This window comes from Lutjanus erythropterus, chromosome 13 (genome assembly GCF_056507025.1).
Source record: "Lutjanus erythropterus isolate fLutEry1 chromosome 13, fLutEry1.hap2, whole genome shotgun sequence".
NCBI classification, from domain to species: Eukaryota; Metazoa; Chordata; class Actinopteri; order Lutjaniformes; family Lutjanidae; genus Lutjanus; species Lutjanus erythropterus.
Genome location: NC_139329.1, coordinates 2023898 through 2042581, shown reverse-complemented (window position 1 = coordinate 2042581; position 18684 = coordinate 2023898). Strand labels below are relative to the sequence as shown.

Here is an 18684-nt window from a genome sequence, read left to right as displayed (position 1 = left end):
GACTCGTCTCCACTGACTCTAACTACAGTGAAATAAAACTCTGTCTGAAGGACACTGAAGGACGACACTTTAGGGGGTTGTCTGCATTACAGAGGGGGTGGGTGATGAGTGTAAATTTGTATTTAAACTAATCTGCCTCTTCACAGCAGGACTCTGGCTGCTACCATGTGGCAGAGCTGCTGTGATTAACACTAAGAAAACATCACAAGATTTAATCCTTTGTGTCTTCAGCTTGAAATGTAGAGCAGTGTAGAAGAAGATAAACGAGGTTTAAGTAAATGAAAGAACTATATTTTAACAAAACTTAATAGATTTGGTTTATGTGCTTATTAATAGCTCTAAAGTTTCAGACAGCTTTGTTTAAATTAGACCACATGTGACAAACATTTAGCTGTAGGAAATAAATTTATCATTCATCTTTAAAAATAAAAAAAGGGGCAATCATTAAAAAAATACTTTTGGCACAGTGTATTGTCAACACAGTAAATACGAGACAAGTAAAAATCAGTCCCTCCAGGATTTTGCAAGCTGTTTTTGGGATTGTTGTGGCCCTAAAATGTCTGATTTCACGGCAGCTTTTCTCAAAAATTGCGATGTATGTTGCAGTGTCTTTTGGCATTTTTTGCAATAAAATTGCAAGAGCATGTAAAAATTACAAAATAAAGTTGCAAGTTGTTTTTTTTTTGTGTATATTTCATGAGAATAAAAGGCAACTTGTTCCAGGGAGAACAAAACAGTAACCTCACCAAAAAGTGCATCTGGGAGCAGTCCAGAAAGAAGCTATGTTTTTATTGGAGCTCAGTCTCAGTCAAAACCTGCAGGGACTGCTAAATTAACAGAGGTCTGAAATCTGACATCTTAGATATTTCTCTTTTAATTTGGTAGTTCTTGGGTTTTCCTGATCCCCTTGCACAGCATTTAATCCACTGGTCTAAATCTGTATTTCAGCCCAACTGAAATTATTAGGCACCTTTTATTTAACTACTTATTGTTAATATGTATACATTTTTTAATCACTGACAGGAAGAACAAGACGTCTTTGGCAATCCATAAGAAATGCTGCTAAGTGCTGCTAAATGTAGCTTAAAAGCTAAAGACAGATACTAGTGGTGTTTAAGAATAATGACTACATGATTTAACATGTAAACAGTGGTTGTTGAAGGTACATTTCCAGCTGTTCAGTGTGCTGTTGACTGGCTAATCAGCTCTGTAGCCTGCAAACTGCTGTCAGCGGCAGACCTTCCCCTGGTGGATGTTGGTCTGAAAGCTTGTTTAACAGCTGAGGTGAGACACCAGACAGTTGTCTGTTTGTAGGGAAAAAGGAGATATTGTTTAAAAGGCTCAAGTAAAGTCTGTGGCTCTCTTCAAGCTGTGGCCGCTGTTGATACAGCAGTGACAATTACAGCTTCATGCTTTATGTATGCCAGAACTTTAAATGAAGTTTAGCACAATTTTAAATTGTTTGTCACGCTTGTCCCAGATAAGAATTCACAATTTCAAATAGACCAAATTAAAGCGAACCAAAACATTTCATAAATTACATATATTTCACATATATAAATCCTTTTTTTCACCAAAAAATAAGATGTTGGTATTAATGACTTTTAAAGTTGTTTTTGGTAGGACATGATTTGTTCCAATTCTCAAGAATGCATGACTTTTATATAAGTTCTATTAAGGCTGTGTGATACTATAAAAAATATATCACCATTATTTTGAAGTATACTCTGTTGAATATACTGGCTTTGGTGTGAATCTGCAGGGAAATGCAGGATTCTCCTCTCGACATTGAATAAGTCTCTAAAGGAAGATGGCTCTGTTTGTTTTTGTCTCTAAAGCATAAGACTGAGGCACTGAAGAGGACTAACCACTGATGATCAGTCACACACCACAGTGAGAGTGAGAGGAGGAGGAGGAGGAGGAGGAGGAGGAGGAGGGGAGTGCGGTGAATTAGAGCCGAGCTGCTGAGCTTTCAGTTTCAGCAGAAATCTGCTCCTCTCAGCAGCAGGGCGGGAAATGACACTTGAGGGCTGAAATATTATTCTTCATCCTCATAAGAATCGCCTCTCTGCAGAGAACAGGAGGAAAAAATCAATGTGGCATGAATCTGAAGCTATGAATTATCATTGTGGATGGATGAGAGGGGATGAATATGAGCCTCAGGGCTCTTCTGTGTGCTGCTGTGTTATCAATACCAGCAGTCTGCAGAGGGGACGAGTGCAGGGGAACACAGTATTTGGATTAAAGGAAAGGATTCTGAGGCAGAGCTGCTATTAAACAGTCTGGGCCATTTGTTCTTGTCACACAGATTCAGTGTAACACAGATAAATGCAGTACGATGCAGATTCACAAAGTATCTGAGGAGTTTTGTGAGAGAAACTGTTTGTAAATATACTTTTTTTTTAAATCATTTCTTATCAATGCATGTCTGATTGTCTGTCCAATAAAATTCATCTGCAAATGCCATTGTATGAATCCTGAGTTCAGTTCAAACTTCAGCAAAGTTTAGTTCAGGATTGTTCTTTCAAAATAAAAGAATGTGTGGTTTTAGATTAAACCTGGCTTTGGTATGTTCTGTAAATTCAGTAAAAAATAAATAGAAAAATCAAATGACTTGTTAATATGCTACTTGACATCAATCTAATGTGTATTTCCACAGCATTATTCTACCAGTCAATGCCCATAGTACTGTTTTTAACAGCAGTACTCTTCTCCCTCAGAGGAACTCACTTGGATTGATTTGAATTTGTTTCAAAATAAAAGACCTTCAGGGAAATTAAGGAGATTTGGACTCAGATGGAGCAGAGTGTTGAGCAGCAGCAAAGTAACAAGAGGCAGGCTTATTAGAATATTAAAATCAAAGACCAGACCAAAGGAGGAATAAAGGACCATCTCTGCTTCTCTGTTCAGCTCAGCTATGAAACATCAGGTAGAGCTTTTCTGTCTTACATGATTTCTTTACAAAGTTGAATGTGCACTCAGTGATTGTCTCTCATTTGAAGATTTTCAACAATGCAGCCTTGATTGAACCACACATTGTAATACTGAGAACTTTTTTCTCTTATCAATATTCATCATAAAGAGGCAAAGATGTTTAAAATTGACATAAATAAATCAGCTCTGAATCACGGCATGTTTGAACATCTACAGGTCCACAGTGACTGAGTCAAATCGCTCATGAGGACAGGTCCATGGGGTCAAAAGCTCCAGACGAGCTGCTAAATGGACCTCAAAGTGAAATGTGTGATCAGCTGTTGTTTCTGAGGTCAAGACTGAACTGTTGACCCACTGAGCTGTCTAACTGATGTTTGATGCATTGAAGCAAGTTCCACTGTTCTACATTTATGTAGAGCAAAACTCAAACATGTAAAACATGAACTAATTAGTCTTATTCCTTCTTCATCCTTATGTGCTGGGAATCATTAATTCTGACCACAGAATAACATCAAATGGATTTATCATCTCACTATAAATCCAGTAAAAGTCTATATTCAATAAAGTTGAATTGTGACCCAGCCTCACTAAAATGTAACTGGTACTGCTGTGCTCATGGGTGATGCTTTATTTTTCTGTTCTGTCATTTTCTGTGATATTTCCCAGCACTTTTACAGCAAAAACCAGTGTCATTTGATTCTAATTATGGGAAAACAGATGCAGTGATCAATTGGTACTCTTCTAATTCTAATTAATTTAAATTAGGCGTGAAAATTTGTGAAATTTGTTAACAAGCAAGCATATCTACAGAGCTCCCAAAGTCCTGACAGATGTGACAGATAAAACATAATCTTTCAGGACTTTGGGGGGTCTGAACGTACAGACAAATCAATATATGTTGAGAATGAGTTTGCAACAATAAACTGATATTTACTTGGGTTTTAATTCTGAATGCACCAATCTGATACTTTGGTATCGGTACCATAATGTCCAAAATCACTGGAATTGATATCAGCAAAAAATCTGATATGATCATGATCATGTTCAACTAAACTTTGAGTGACACACCCTGAAGACACAGATAGCAGCATGTCACATGAACAGCAGCTAGAAGCTGAGTGAGACCTGTCAACAGCCTGTCATCCTATCAGCCGTGTGGAGTTATTTTAAAATCAAGGAATAAAACAGCAAATTACGCAACACTATAAATTTCATTTTGAATCTTTGTATGGTGCTAATCAATCAAAATGCTACTAAAGTGGAGTGGATGATTTGTTTTACAGTTTGAGCACGATGAGTTTAGATTGCTTGGTTAAGCAAAGTACATCCACACAAATGCATTATTGACAGCTCAGCTGTTTTAAAGATGGAAAAAGACCCTATCAGACTGTCATCAGTCTCAGGAGACACTGAAGGTTGCAGTATCAGACATGAAAAAGTGGTAAAGTGGAGCCACCTCTTGTTTAAATGAAGCTTATCTTTCAAGGATGTTCCTGTAATTACAGCCTGTAATTAGTATAAAATGACTGAAAAGAAATGATGATTTAATTATCAGAAAATGACAGAGTCTAAAATACAGCATCCCAGTCATGTAAATAAAGTGCACGTTAAAATCTTTTTAGTCCTGATCCTGTTGTGCTGCAGTGATCACTGCACTGTCATGATTGTCACATTAAATGATGACTGGAGAGTCTTCTATTTAAAAAAATGATGAATTCTTCATGTTTAACAGCAGGATTTAAAACATCTGCTTTGGGATACACTTCATTTGATTGAAGAGGAAGAGATCAGAGATTTAAGGCACTAAAACCACTGAGTCTCAGTGGACTGTGAGACAAGTCTGTCTCCACAAATTGATCTCTGCTGACTGACATGTCATTGATTGATGGTGTCTGGAGGTCTGTGGCCTCGGTGGACACACAGACCTCAGCACACAGTGTGGACAGTGAGAAACGGCTGCCTCGTACAGGGGTTACTAACTGTTACTAACAAACACCAATGTCATGTCTCATGTTGGTTTGTTAGCTTGACTGATAGCAAATATCTGGACATACAAATCACACATTAGCTTAAAAGTTCCACAAGTTGTTCAGTCTGACAGCCTGAAACTCAGGTGCGACCTGGATCACAAGGTTAGCATCAGTAATACGTGAAAGAAATGGCACTTATTATTGCTGGTGTTAAAGCTAAGGTTTGCTACAGTTGAGGAGATTTGACTTGAAGCACCATGTGACACATGACCTCTGATGGACAGCTTTTCATCGTTTGATCCTCCTCGGCTCTCCATCTCATCTCTGAACAGAGGAAGCTGAACAGAGGATATTCTTGGCACGTTTGTCGATTAAAGTCCTCCTGATTCAAACTTCAGCTGGCGTCTCTGGGAGGAGGTTATTACCTTTGTTTACCTGGGACACATGCAGGTAGATCAGACCCGAGAACCCGGCTGGAATCATCTGTGATTCTGTCTGAGCACGAAGGCAGGGACAAGTGTCCAGAGGCTGAACCATCAGCAGACACGCATTTTATATCCAAACAGAGAGTTCAGGAACAGTCTGGGTCCTGTTTGCTGGCCAGTCGTCTGGTTCAAGAAGGTTAGAGCTTCACATGTTCCAGGTCCTCAGCAGAAGAAGATGTCTCCATCATTCTGAGGATCCGACATCACTTTGCTTTCTAAAGAGACATTAAGACACAACTTAGTTATTGTTGAAATTGCACTTTTTAAACAGTTTTGTATTAATTTAACAGATTTTTACATGTTTAAGTCAATAACTGATGCATCTTATTTGACATGCATCAGTTGATGCTCCTATTGCGCCCTGCAGGCTTCAGATTTGAAATGAAATCACAGAACCAGCAGTATTTTGGGAAAAAGTTGCTTTTTAATGCATCTGTTTAATGTCCAGCATTATCATTATTGATTGTTTATTTCTGTAATAAAATATTGTCCTACCTTCAGTCTATATAATGACTAAGAGGTGCACAATATTCATGACTGTTTGTATTAAGCAGCAAAGATGTAAGGAAGGAGACAGGGCTGTGAAAACTCAAGAAAATAACGTCCCTTTTCTTGTTATTCATGTTATGTAAAACACATTTATTGTCTTTGGACTTCAAGCTGCATATTACTATCATTAATATTATTATTGTTATTATTATTAAAAGCCTTATTTAACATTAAGGGGGTGGAGCATAGAGCACAGGAGGGGATTAAAACCGTTTCAACCATTTTAAAGGGCAGCTGTCATATATAGCAAATTCTACACTCTACTACAAAATTTGTCTCAAATAACAACTTTGATTCTTGATTTTTGATTAGAAAAATATGTCATCGTTCAGTTGATTAATAACTTTTTTTTTCCATGTTCATGTTGCCAAACAGACTTAATATTTAACTGAAGAAGCACAGAGATTGTTGCCTTAACACACAGACAGAAACAAGAGACAGACTGTGGTCGTGGTACCTGTCGGTGTCTGCTCCCCTCCTTTCCCCTTCTTCTTCTTCTTGTCTTTCTTCTCTTTGGGTTTGGCCAGCTGGAGCAGTCTGGTGGGGAGCTGCGACTCCTTCTCTGCTCCCTGAGGCTTAGATGTGGAGGAGGAGGAAGAAGAGGAGGAGGAGGAGGAGGAGAAGGGGTTAAAGTTTTTGCCCATCCTCTTGGATCCGATGCGGAGGAAAGGTTCTTTGGTCGGGGCGGAGGATGAGAGCTCCACCTGCAGAACATCCAGAAAAGTGAGAGTTCATGTATTTGTCATATGATTTGTAGTTGTATTGTTACAAACACACTGGTCAGTGAAGAAGTTTCTACTTTTCTTTTTCTTTCTTTCTATTTTTTTTTTTTTTTTTTTACCTCTTTTGGTTCCGTGTCTTGTTTGGAATCCATATCTAGAGACCCGGAGCTGTGGAACCTTATGGACTCTTCAGAGGTGGTGGAGGGCGTCCGTTGATACCTCTGAAGCTGCTCCGACTGTAGATAAAAATGCATAGAGACATTAAGTCACAGTATATGAAGCCACAAAAACCTGCAGCCAGTGTTTCATCTTTAACCCAGCAGTCACACCGTGGAAGGAAGTGCTGGTTGAGGTTCTACATGATGTCATGGAGGAACAGTTCTGGGTCCAGGACATGGTCATTATATGCTGTGTGCATTGGAACATTGTTTCCCAAACATTCTTCCTGGGGATCCACTTTCGAATCTGGACATATGTCTGTGCACTCCAAACAACTAATTGATTAGTGGAAAAATTATTCCCAGATTGATTACTTGTTAAAAAATAGGTATGTAAAAACAGGCAAGATAGCAAAAGAGAGAAACTTAAATTCAGAAGGTATATGTTTGCATTTCTCTTTAAAAAGGGAAACTAGGTGTGAGAATATTTAATTTCTTGACACTTTGTCAGTTTATTTTGTTTATTATACGTAGGAGGGAGGAGAGAGTGGAGGGAAAAGAGATTATCACCAATCACCGCTGGATGGGCTGAGAATGGTTGGTTGGAAAATATTAACAACCCTTTAACCAACCCTAGTATGAATTCTTGAGTTATGGCCAAAAACGTATTTTGTGAGATGCAGCTGAGTGACGGCAAAGCCAGACAAACTAATCACACAGTATCTGGATTGTTGCCTTGGCAACAGGGAACACAGTTACCGGCAGGCTGCAGCTGTCATTCTTGAGAACAAGAATAGGCACAAGTCTGAAACCATCTGCAGCAGACATGGAGTTTTGGCTGGTGCAAAGAAAAAAGGCAGACAACTTGATTCAGTTTGATTGACTGATAGTAAGATCCACTCGTCTGGACAGTGTTACTATCAACGCTCAGCTCCCATGAGTCTGTCCTGCTGTGTGCTTCTTAAATGGGTTAAAATGTGAACAGTTTCTGTGTTTCAAACCAAAATGCACATCATCATTTTTGTCATCATATTTACAACTTAAAATCTGACAATCAGTCAACACTGGTAGGTTCATGGATACTTAAAGTTTGTTTTCTCTCCCAAATTAGTTTAACGGATGTTTTTTCCAACCTGCATGATTACAAAACTGTCTTTATTACAAAATAAGATCCAGGCTGACAAAAAAAGAATGATCATTTATCCATTATTTTTAGAATCTCAGTCATATTTTGGCATTATCTACATCCAAACACAGACACATACCTAAATTAAGTATACCAAAGAGGAATGTTGCTATTTTGAAACAAGCGTCATGCTTGTTTCAAGATAACAACATTCCTGTTGTGATTTATACCAGTTAATGTCAGAATATGACAATTTACATTCACCAACTGGGGACGGAGGGCTCGAAGTGACAGGGTGTGTAATTAGTGCCAGTTTATCTTCTATATATATATAAAGTCCACTGTTCACCCACACAGCTGGTTTTAAAGTTACAGCTTTAAAGGGACAGTTCGGATTACTTGAAGTGTGGTTGAATGAGGTACTCATCCACAGTCAAGGTGACACACACCCAGTTTGGAGAAGCAGCAGGAGAACCGGTGTAGGAAGTTAACCAAAGGGCCTCATGCAAGAACCACCCATACAAACAGATTTGTTCTTTAGTGGTGTGCATGACTTTTTAAATTTTTTTTAATATTTTGAATTTTCTTTCAGATACAAACAATCTACGAGGTTCAGACCTGTCATAGAGTCATATGCAGTCAGTCTGATGGTATCACAACTTAAGTATTTCACTAATGACTGTATATTTAATTAGTCTGTCGACATTATACTGTTTGGCTGCTTTTCATATTATGATATAATCTTAAATTTACATATAAAGCCTCTAAACATTAATTTATTGACACATTATTACCTGCTGTCAGGTGTATTGACTGTATATCTTGACATGCAGGTTTATGTCTCTGTCCACAGGAACACCCTTGCTTATTCTGTCCTTTGTCTTTGTGATGAAAACTTCCCTTGCTGTGGTGTGGTGTATTTTTTCTTTGAAGCCATTTTCATATTGAGACATATCTGCTTTTTTTCAGTGACAGTCCAACACATCAACAGCACTCGCTTTTCTTCCCGTTTTCTTTGCTTTAGCAGGTCTTTTAATTCCACTGCTGATGCTGTTAAAGAGACAGATTTCCCTTTATAGATCTCTGAAAGCAGAGCATCATTAATTTTCATGAATGAACACTTCCTGACATATGGGACAGGAAGCACAGCCTTATATGGTATTACTGGGTCGTTAATTATGCAAATTTACAAGTCACATGCACGTGCACTCAGATACACACAAGTGAAACATTTACCCTGTTATCTGAAGTTATGAACATTTGCTGAATCTGACGTGACACATGCGTACTAGCCCTTTGTTTGAGAAATTTAAGGTCAGAATATGAAAATGAGGCCCAGTGTTCTGCTGTGGACAGGGTCAGCAGTAACACGGATGTTAGACACCTAAAAAATCTTTATCAGGTTAAGTGTAGAACTGCAACAAGATGTGCGCAGCAAAAATACACTGTAAAAGTGATCTGTTGACAGTCACATCAACATTCTATCAGTGACAGGACACCTCTCACTACATTTTCATTGTCTACACCTGTGCAGTATGTCACAGACAGTGTAAAATGACTACTTTTGCCAAAGGACTCTCGTTGCTTGGAGAGAGCCATGTTTGCTTATATTACAGCTATTTCCTGCCTTATAGGGCTGTCTGATGAAGGTAAAGTGATGAAAATACTGCTTTCTACTGTAAGTAAACACTGACTATGGATCAATCTCACATTCAAACACAGTTTGGCTCTTTGGACTCTATTGTGTTTGGTGAGCTCAGCCAGTCGTGAGTAAAGTTCCACACAATGTCGACCTGTGTGGGTGGAGCAGAGGAGAGACGCTGCACCTCTGCCTGCACGACACAAATACACAAAGATGGCTTCAATGTTTTGAACTACACAAAGCTTCATCAGCATCACAGTTGGACTCTGACCTCGTCTCTCTTCATGGCCTCCAGTCTCTCAGTGTCTCTCCTCAGAGCCTCCTTGTCTCTCTCCAGCCTCCTCTGTGCCTCCCTCAGCCTCTCCAGCTCTCTCTGGTACTCCTCTTTCTTCTTCTGCAGTGTATCTCTCTCCTCCGTCACCTCCTGATGCCTCCTCTTGGTCTCCTCCTCCTCCAGCCTCAGCCTCTCCTCCCGCTCTGCCAGACCTTTCTCCTTCACCTCCCATGCCTTCTCCCTTCTCCTCTTTTCTTCCTGGTGTGCAGCCTGCTGTTTCTGAAAAATAAGCCACAGAGGTATCAGACTGTGCATTTGCATGTGTGTGTGTGAATGAAAACAATATCTCAAATTCTCAACAAAGTTTTTACGCTTTACTGAGGTGGAATAGTTGGTATCTCAGTAAGAGCAAAATGCTACAAAGTGCAATGGAGCTGGACTTAGTGAATAAATAATGTGTACATGTACATGTGACTTAAACACTGAAGCACTGCTCCACTAAAGAGACGAAAAACAGCAGCAGACTAAAACATCAGATCTATGAGGAATGGAGGCCACCAGTGAGATCAAACAAAGGATCCTTATAGTCATTATAATGAGAACCTTTCTGATCATTACTTGGCATCTAAGTCTTTACTTTGAGATAGGATACCTAATCATTCATTTAAGATAATAACTCATTATTTTGAGATGCACTAAATTAATATGTTACACCCTCTTCTTCTGCAGTGGTATAATCTCACCTGTCTGGCGCCACCTACTGCTTATCTCCTAATAATCACATCATGGCAGTGGATAGACACCAGCGTTCATTTGCATTTTCTTTTGCTGAATTTAAAAAAAATGGTGATAACATTTAGATGAATCCGAGCTGCTGAAGAGGAAGCAGCACTGAAAACCAACCTGCAGGCTGGCGGCCTCCTGTCGCTGCCTCTCCAGACTCCTGTGTTTCTCCTGCTCGATGAGCGAGGAGGGGCGGGAGGAGGACGAGGAGGAGAGCGAGGAAGACGACGAGTGTCTGGAGGAGTTGGCGGTGAGCCGATCGCTCAGGGCCTGCCGCTGGTCCTCGATGAACGAGTCCTGCTGGACCACCACAGCCTGGAGGCCAGAGAAGATGTTTGGGATTAATCAGAGGGAAAGTGAAGCGTAAACACGGCCATGTTTTTACTGACTGTAGAGGACGTGCAGGTGTGTTTCTGTACCTGCAGTGAGATCAGCAGGTTGTGAAGATGTGTCACACTGTGCTGGACCTGCTGGAGAAACACGGAATTAAATTACAACAAGGTTTCAATAATGATGGTCTGACATTTAGCATGGGCAGGTTTGTCAACCTACACCAGGGGTCTGCAACGTTTACAATCAAAAGAAAAAGAAAAAAGAAATCTGTCTGGAACCACAACTCTTAAATTCTCTCTTTTCCCTGAAGACTTTTATTTTTCTTTGGCATCCATAGCGACCTTATGGAGACTCAAGACAACTGAGCCAGAGACGCAGACTATGACACACATTTTAGTGGACAAAATATATAATTTTTTTATTTGGTGTATAGGCCACATATTTTTACAGTTGGCAAATGTAGGAATCGCGTTACAGTGTAAAAAAAAACAGCTGAGATGACTCAAAATTTCAAGGAAACATACTGCAATAGATTCGAGTTCTGAGCCAAACAAACTTATGTTTTGCTCTTGCACTGTTAAAAAGAAAATGTTGAGAAAACGCAAAATATCAAGGCAATGTGATGCGACAGATTGTTTTGTTTTCTCAGTTTTTGTCTCCTGTTGTTGACTTTATTCAGGTTTACAAATTTAGAGAAGAGTTCTGCCAACTTGGATCACCTTGTTCACCTTAATGATATTCTTGAGACCAACAATGAAACTTTTGTTCCAATGCCATATATTTCTACCATTAACAAAGACAGATATTCTTGTTGAATAAACTTACAATTCTAAGTTCAGTGAAATAAAAATTTTCCCACATGCTGTGACCCAGAAACTGTAGATTTGCATCCACAGGGTTTCCCACAAGAAAAATAAGGATGCTGTAATTCCAAGTTAAATATCCTTGTCATACTGACTATCTTGTAAGAACAAGACAGATGTAATTCGTTGTCCAGACATGTTTTTGTTAGTTGTGAGTGACAAAGCCTTATTATATATATATATATATATATATATGTTTTGAAATAATGAATAAGTTTTGCCAACCTATAATCTTTAGTTGAGATAATTTACTTTTCTTCTTCAGATGAACTTGAATCTTTGAGTTTTAGAAACTCAAAAAATGTGTATTTAAAAATTTTAACCATCGTTCACTTTCACTTGAATCACTTCAATTTTTTAAATACATTCTAAGGGGTTTCTAAAACTCAGAGATTCAATTCAATTATTCAATTATCTCAACAAAATATCAGTAGTAGTTGATAAAACATTTCAAAGCTCTGAGTTTGACTTGAGCTCAAAACTCAAAACTAACTGCAGTATGTTGCCTTGAAATGTTGAGTTGTCTGACCTTTTTCACAAATAATAAATTAAAATGTTAAAGAAATCACTCTCATTTATTTCCATATTTTTTTCCAAAGTCACAGTGAGTCACTGGAGAGGGGCTAAAGGGTTGCATGCAGCTCCAGAGCTGAAAGTTGCAGACCCTCGATCAAAACTAATATATTTTCACAAAATTATTATTATTATAATTATTTTTCTTTAATTTCCATTATTTGTATCATGGGCAGCATAAAGACACTACAACTAGCATTTGGTTGTACAGCCCTGTGTTGCAGAATGATGAATAAATGATTCTTGTAACTTGTAGGTGTATGGTTTTATGAATTGTTTAAGAACATACAAATGATGCCAGGAGTACAACTGTTTCTGAGTGTAGCACGACATTAACACTGCAGTGAGTGTTACTAACAGGCCAAAGGGTGGGGCAGGGCTGAAATAAGAAGCCCACACACACTTACCTCATTGCTTCTCTTCAGCAGCATCTGTAGGCTGGCAGTGGCTCCCTGAGGCACACACACACACACACACACACACACACACACAGACACACACACACACATACACATTAATATTTACAGCACATTCAACATCCACACAGCCATACTGTTATATAATGCTGGCAGGGAGTCTGTAAAGATTATGAACAGCAGTGAGATATTGATTTTGCTTGGCTGAAGCTGAGGTGTGGAGAGCGGAGTGGAAAATGATACAACACTGTTGTGACACTGTGTCTTCTTTGTCTGCTGCTCTGTCTGCGACACACATTTTCTTTGCTTCTACTGTAGCAGCTTCTGAGCTCACCGTTATACTCTCCAGATGGTGTTCTATGTCATGTTAGCTATTATGCTACTGCTGGCTTACTTTGTACTCTACTTTTTATACTATACACAGCATCACTGAAGGGCTTTTCACACTGCATTAGCTTGAGCTGTCACAATATCAGATTTTCACTCCACGATTATCATGACAAAAAGAATTCATGCAATATCTACTAAAATATGAACAAAAACAGCATTTTTCCACATACAAGTGCAACATTTTGCTCCTTTAATGTCATCATCTTCGGCTGGCCTGTAATGTTAGCTCATTGAGCTAGCTGGCGCTGTGATATGATTCGTGGGTGCAGTTTGGTAGAAAGAAAATAGTTCCTACATCAAACTGCTTACAAAAAAGTGTGTGTATCATCTTGATTAACTGGGTCATGATTTCTGGAAAGAAATTAAGTTTTTCAAATGTATTTTGTATTTTTTTGGCTCTGAACATCACAAGCCGAACGCCATTAAGTCCCATTATATTGGAGAGAAGGCTGACACCTACAAAACTCTTAATATCTTAATTAAACAGTGATTAATAACAGAAGTGAAAATCATTATGTAGAGGGGTCACTGTGAGTGTGAGTTTCACAGTTATGAACTGCAGGCAGCAACCAGCAGCTTTGAAACATTGTTGCTTTGTTTATCAGGTACACTCAGTGACACAGAGATTCATTTTTCAAGAGATCTGGGAACAAAATGCATTCATAAATAATGCACCGTGGAGACACATATATAGACAGCACACACACACACACACACACACACACACACACACACACACACACACACACACACACACACACACCTTCTTCAACACGCTGTCTGACTCAGTCCTGCGGAGGTCCAGTGATTCATCCCCCTCTTCCTTCTCTCCATCTGAAGACAGAGAAGAAAAGAGGAGTGGAGGGATTGAAGCAGGTTTTGTCACAGCAGGTGGTCACCAGCCAACACGTGGGACAAACCTGCTGCCATGCTGTCAGCATAAAATCAGTCCTCAGAGGAAACACCGGCCATGACTCAAAACTGAGCAGCAAAATGAAATAACATCCACAAAAGTGCTGGGAAGTTTGTTTAACTGTGTGTTTATAACCTCCATGATTGGGTGTCTTACTCTTGCTGCTGTTCATCTGATGACTGTCAAAGCCTCCGAAAGTCTCGGCCCTCCTGGGCAGACACACCGGTCCCACACTGCCCCCTGTCAGTCCGGCTGGAACACTGCAGCCGGCTCCACCGACCCCACTGTTGACTAAAGTGTGCAGCGTCTCCACTGCAGAGAGAGGAGGAAGAATATTAAGACACAAACTTTTCATTTCAAGGACACACAGTATGAAAGAACCATCTGCTCACCTTCTCTCAGGGCATCTCTTATGATTGGCTCCCCCTTTGTGACATCATCAGGTGTGGCCCTGAATAACATCCGCTCCCTGACTGATGGGTTTATATCATCAGGGGCGTGGTTACAGTCGCCCAGGTCTCTGAAGATGTGGACCTTCTCCTCCAATAAGGAGATGATCTGCTCATCTTTCCTTCTGAGAAGTTCTAGAACAGAAAACAAGTTCATGTATGAATGATCATTCATACACACAGAGCAGAATATAACATAATAACTCTAACTCGGTCACTCACCTCGGACCTCCTTTGCTCTGTTCTCCTGCTGCCTCCTGTCTTCTTCTGTCTCACTGGGAACTCCCTCGTCCTCGTCCTTCTCCCTGTAAACACACAGTGTGATGTTCAATTATCATCCAACAAGCTTTGTTCTCCATCCAAACAAATTTAAGTAACAAAACAGCACTGTTAAATTGTTCTGATGGAGGTGGGAGAATCTGACACTTGAACATCTTGGAAAATTTGCCAGAACTGTAATGATGGGCAGATGAAGTCCTCTGAAAGCGTTAAGGCTTTTTTTAAATTATCATGGGCAAAATAGGGTACAGCATGCATGGCAGAGTGAAGGAAAATGTATAGTGTGTAATATTATAATGATTCTATTATGATAATGTAATTATCATTATCATCATTATATAGAATATAATATAACACAACATACAGTAATGTGATGCAATAAGTAAGGGATACTGTACAGTGGGCAGGTCTTTATTGTGAAATAAAGCCTAATGGGGTTTATCCCACTTATTACAAGGTTACTTACCACAAAAGAAAAAAAACCCCACAAAATATTAATTTTAAAATGATTTTATGGTTTTACTTTGTAATAGTGACTTTCTCGCTGTACATAATCCTGTTTTTTACATAGTTATGTACCAAAAAAATTAATTATTTAAGACAAAATATTATTTCTAAAAAGATTTTAGTGATTTATCATTGGTATTATTATTCCATGGCAGTGATCTGTTCTTCCTAAAAGTCTTCTACAGAAATAACAGACCTTAGAAAACTAATTGACAAATCAGAATTGAGTATTTAACCAAGTATAATAATAATAATATAATACAAATAATATAATAAATTATAATAATAACCATTAGAATTGCATTTATACAGCAATCAGGGGTGGCTGGAGAATGAGGTAAGTGAGAATGATCTCTTGTAATTTGTGTAATTTAAGTGAAATGACTAACAATCTTTTTCTGCTTCACTCTGCAGCACACAGAGAATCACAGCTGAGCTCAATGACACAAGGCACGCATCACCAGCATCCAGCCTGACTGAGCCAAAGTAATCTGTAAGTCGGCTTCTTAAAAACAACCATCACCATGACACAAGCAAGAGGAACAGGATATTGGACTTGATTAGAAGTGAGAAAGGTTTATGCTTACTAGTGGCTTTACATAAATAAACTCTAAGGCACCTATAATCTTACTATCTAATGACTTTGCCTTGTCTCTCTTGGTGATGACTCTTTCATAGTTGACACAGAGTTGTCACAAGCTTCTAGGAAGTGTAGTGGCACAATCATAACAATAATGGTAGATACACAATACTGCCCCCCCTGCCAGCCTGGGCTCCAGCAGTGCAACTGAGAGCCCAAGTGGGAGACAGGCGGACTAGGTCAGAGATTCCCCCACCTTTCTTTTCAAGGCTTTCCTCCTATTTGTGCCAAAAAAAGATTCAAAGCTCGGGGCTTCAGACCCTCAAACAGTGACATCTGGTGGTTTGCTCAAGTTATGGCAGCCCTTCAAAACTGGGGCCAAAGCAAGAATAGTTTTAATGTGGGCTGTAGAAGTCCAAAAGCCTGTGAGTTATTAAATCTGTTTTAATCAGAAGTGCTGCATTGAAGGTATAGTTCACCCAAAAATGAAAATTCAGTCTACTCAACCGCATGCCGATTGAGGGTTGGGTTTATTTTGTTAGTCCACAAAATGCTGCTGGAGTTTCACAGGTAAACAGTGTTGCAGAATCTCCCAAACAATGGAAGTGAATGGTGACCAGTTTTCAAACAGAAAAAAAACAACTGAAAAAACTCCAGATGCCTCCATATTGCTTGTCTGGTGTAATCCAAGTCTCTGCCATGCTAAGCTATATACACCTGGGTGTAAACAACTGCATATAAAAAGATATATTCACTCATTATCATGTCCCAAAGAACAGTGATGAACATGTAGTCACACTGTGAAGATCTTCATTCTAAGAGAACAGTGTTTGGAGAATTTCTCCCTAAATTTACACAGAACACAATCCACTAAACAGAACTCATGTGTCATCTGGTTCCTCCACAAACAGAGCTCTGATGTAGTTTGTTACAGTCTGAATGACAACATGTTTTTATGTGTGTGTCCTCACATGCAGTGCATGGCGTCCTGAATAATGGCTCTCCATGTGTTTCGCTCCTCCTTGCTGCTGGCCAACACCTCCACCATCTCTGGTCTCTCTATACCAGCTGTGATCAGGAAGAGACCTGCAGGAGACACAAGACGAGTCAGTGTTTGACATCACCTCACAGACACAGGTCTGTTTGTCTGCCAGAAAACGCTGCATGACGACGATGTGTTCAAAGCTTAAGAATAAAATTCATAAAACAGAGGAAAGAATAGAAGACTGACCTCGCTCCTCATTGGCTACTTCTCTGACAATCAGATTCTGTAAAGAGATGACTGTGGAGCGCTGGTCCTGAGGACAGACAGTTACAAATCAAGGTCTTCATGAGAATACAGAACATATGGATGCACTGAACATTAAATTTTAAGATACAATTTGCTCCTTACCAATGAAGCAAAGACATATTTCTGGTCTTTTTCTTGAAGAAAGACCAACACGTCAGACAGGAGCATGGCGTGGACATCTGTAACACCAACAGACAAAGGTGAGATCAACATCGTGGATTATTAGTATCACACATCATGAATGCGTTTAAAGACACACGAGGAGTGGAAACACGTTGAACCTTTGAGTCGCCCAGCGGAGTTCTTCAGCTGCAGCGCTCCATCATGCAGCAGCTTCCTTCCTCTGATCAGGTCCTCTTTAGCAAACATCTGACCGCTCTTCATCCTCATGATGGACTTACTGTCAGTCCGACTGGAGATCACAGAAAACATGTTGACCTGTCAGTCACGGATCTCTTGCCCATACTGTGTTAGTGCATTAGTAAAACTTTGAGCTGATCCTCCTGCTTCACTCTGGACACTCCTGTTCTTCTTGTACCTAAATATGAAACACTCAATCTTCACATCCTGCATGATTTGGTAAAAAAGTCATACTGTGATTCTTTTGACTGAAATTGCAATATACGATGCAATTAACGGAAATGATCAGTTTTGCTTTACAATTTTCATGTTCACTGAAAAAAAAACTATTAAAATTGTGAGGATGTGATATTTATTGAGGTTTGAATCAAACAAACATGTTTTCTTTCATCTGGAGAACAACGTTTTTAGGCCAGGTCATCTCTGCTGCACTACAGTACCTCATTACAATGATATTTTCTCACGTTTTCCCTTTTCCTTGCAATTTGGTTCTGGCTCTGTGATTTGGATGTTGCGATTAATTGTCCAGACATAAAATTAACTAATTTTTTAAATCTGATTAAAGTTGACTGAATGCTTGTTTAGGAATATGACACTGCTGACAGGAGGAAATAAAATGAAATTAAGAAGTGCTACATGAATTTTGACCTCAAAATCCAAGTCACATTTTAGATTTGTAACACTGCTGACTGTATGACTGAAAGCCAGTGGCTGTTCTGGAGCTTTTGGATATTCATCAGCTATCACTGGACTTAAAGGACCAGTGTGTAATAATTACAGGAATTTATGTACATAAATGAGATATAGAATACATACAGAAAACATAAATGAGATGCCACTGGAAATCACACACTTCTCCTTTAATGTGGTGAGATTGTTTTCTCAAAGAACTCGACGGCCTTTGAACCTCAGCTTTGGTAATATATTTTAGACTCTTCAAACTGCTCACAACTTTTAGAATGGAAGGCAGCCTCTGATAAATTCATTTGCTGCTGTTATCTGCCCCGTCTCAAGGTCCGATTCACAAAGATATTGCCGTTGCTTCTGTTAAGTGATCATCTGCTATTTTGCATAGTTGTCCCACTAA

At 39.3% G+C, this 18684-nt stretch overlaps 1 protein-coding gene across 1 annotated transcript in view; it reads right to left on the bottom strand.

The window, feature by feature from the left end:
• Positions 1 to 3441: 3441 nt before the first annotated feature.
• Positions 3442 to 18684, bottom strand: part of LOC146315985 (uncharacterized) — a 136133-nt gene continuing 120890 nt past the window's right edge. The window contains exons 33-47 of the mRNA XM_084734553.1: positions 17519 to 17649; positions 17340 to 17416; positions 17178 to 17244; positions 16918 to 17032; positions 14803 to 14885; positions 14524 to 14715; positions 14288 to 14443; positions 13982 to 14052; positions 12820 to 12864; positions 11063 to 11113; positions 10764 to 10958; positions 9858 to 10139; positions 6780 to 6896; positions 6396 to 6642; positions 3442 to 5604 (exon numbers count right to left, since the gene is read on the bottom strand). Coding sequence (XP_084590679.1) covers positions 5552 to 5604; positions 6396 to 6642; positions 6780 to 6896; positions 9858 to 10139; positions 10764 to 10958; positions 11063 to 11113; positions 12820 to 12864; positions 13982 to 14052; positions 14288 to 14443; positions 14524 to 14715; positions 14803 to 14885; positions 16918 to 17032; positions 17178 to 17244; positions 17340 to 17416; positions 17519 to 17649 — 1882 coding nt within the window. The 3' untranslated portion in view covers positions 3442 to 5551. The remainder of the gene's footprint in view (positions 5605 to 6395; positions 6643 to 6779; positions 6897 to 9857; positions 10140 to 10763; positions 10959 to 11062; positions 11114 to 12819; positions 12865 to 13981; positions 14053 to 14287; positions 14444 to 14523; positions 14716 to 14802; positions 14886 to 16917; positions 17033 to 17177; positions 17245 to 17339; positions 17417 to 17518; positions 17650 to 18684) is intronic.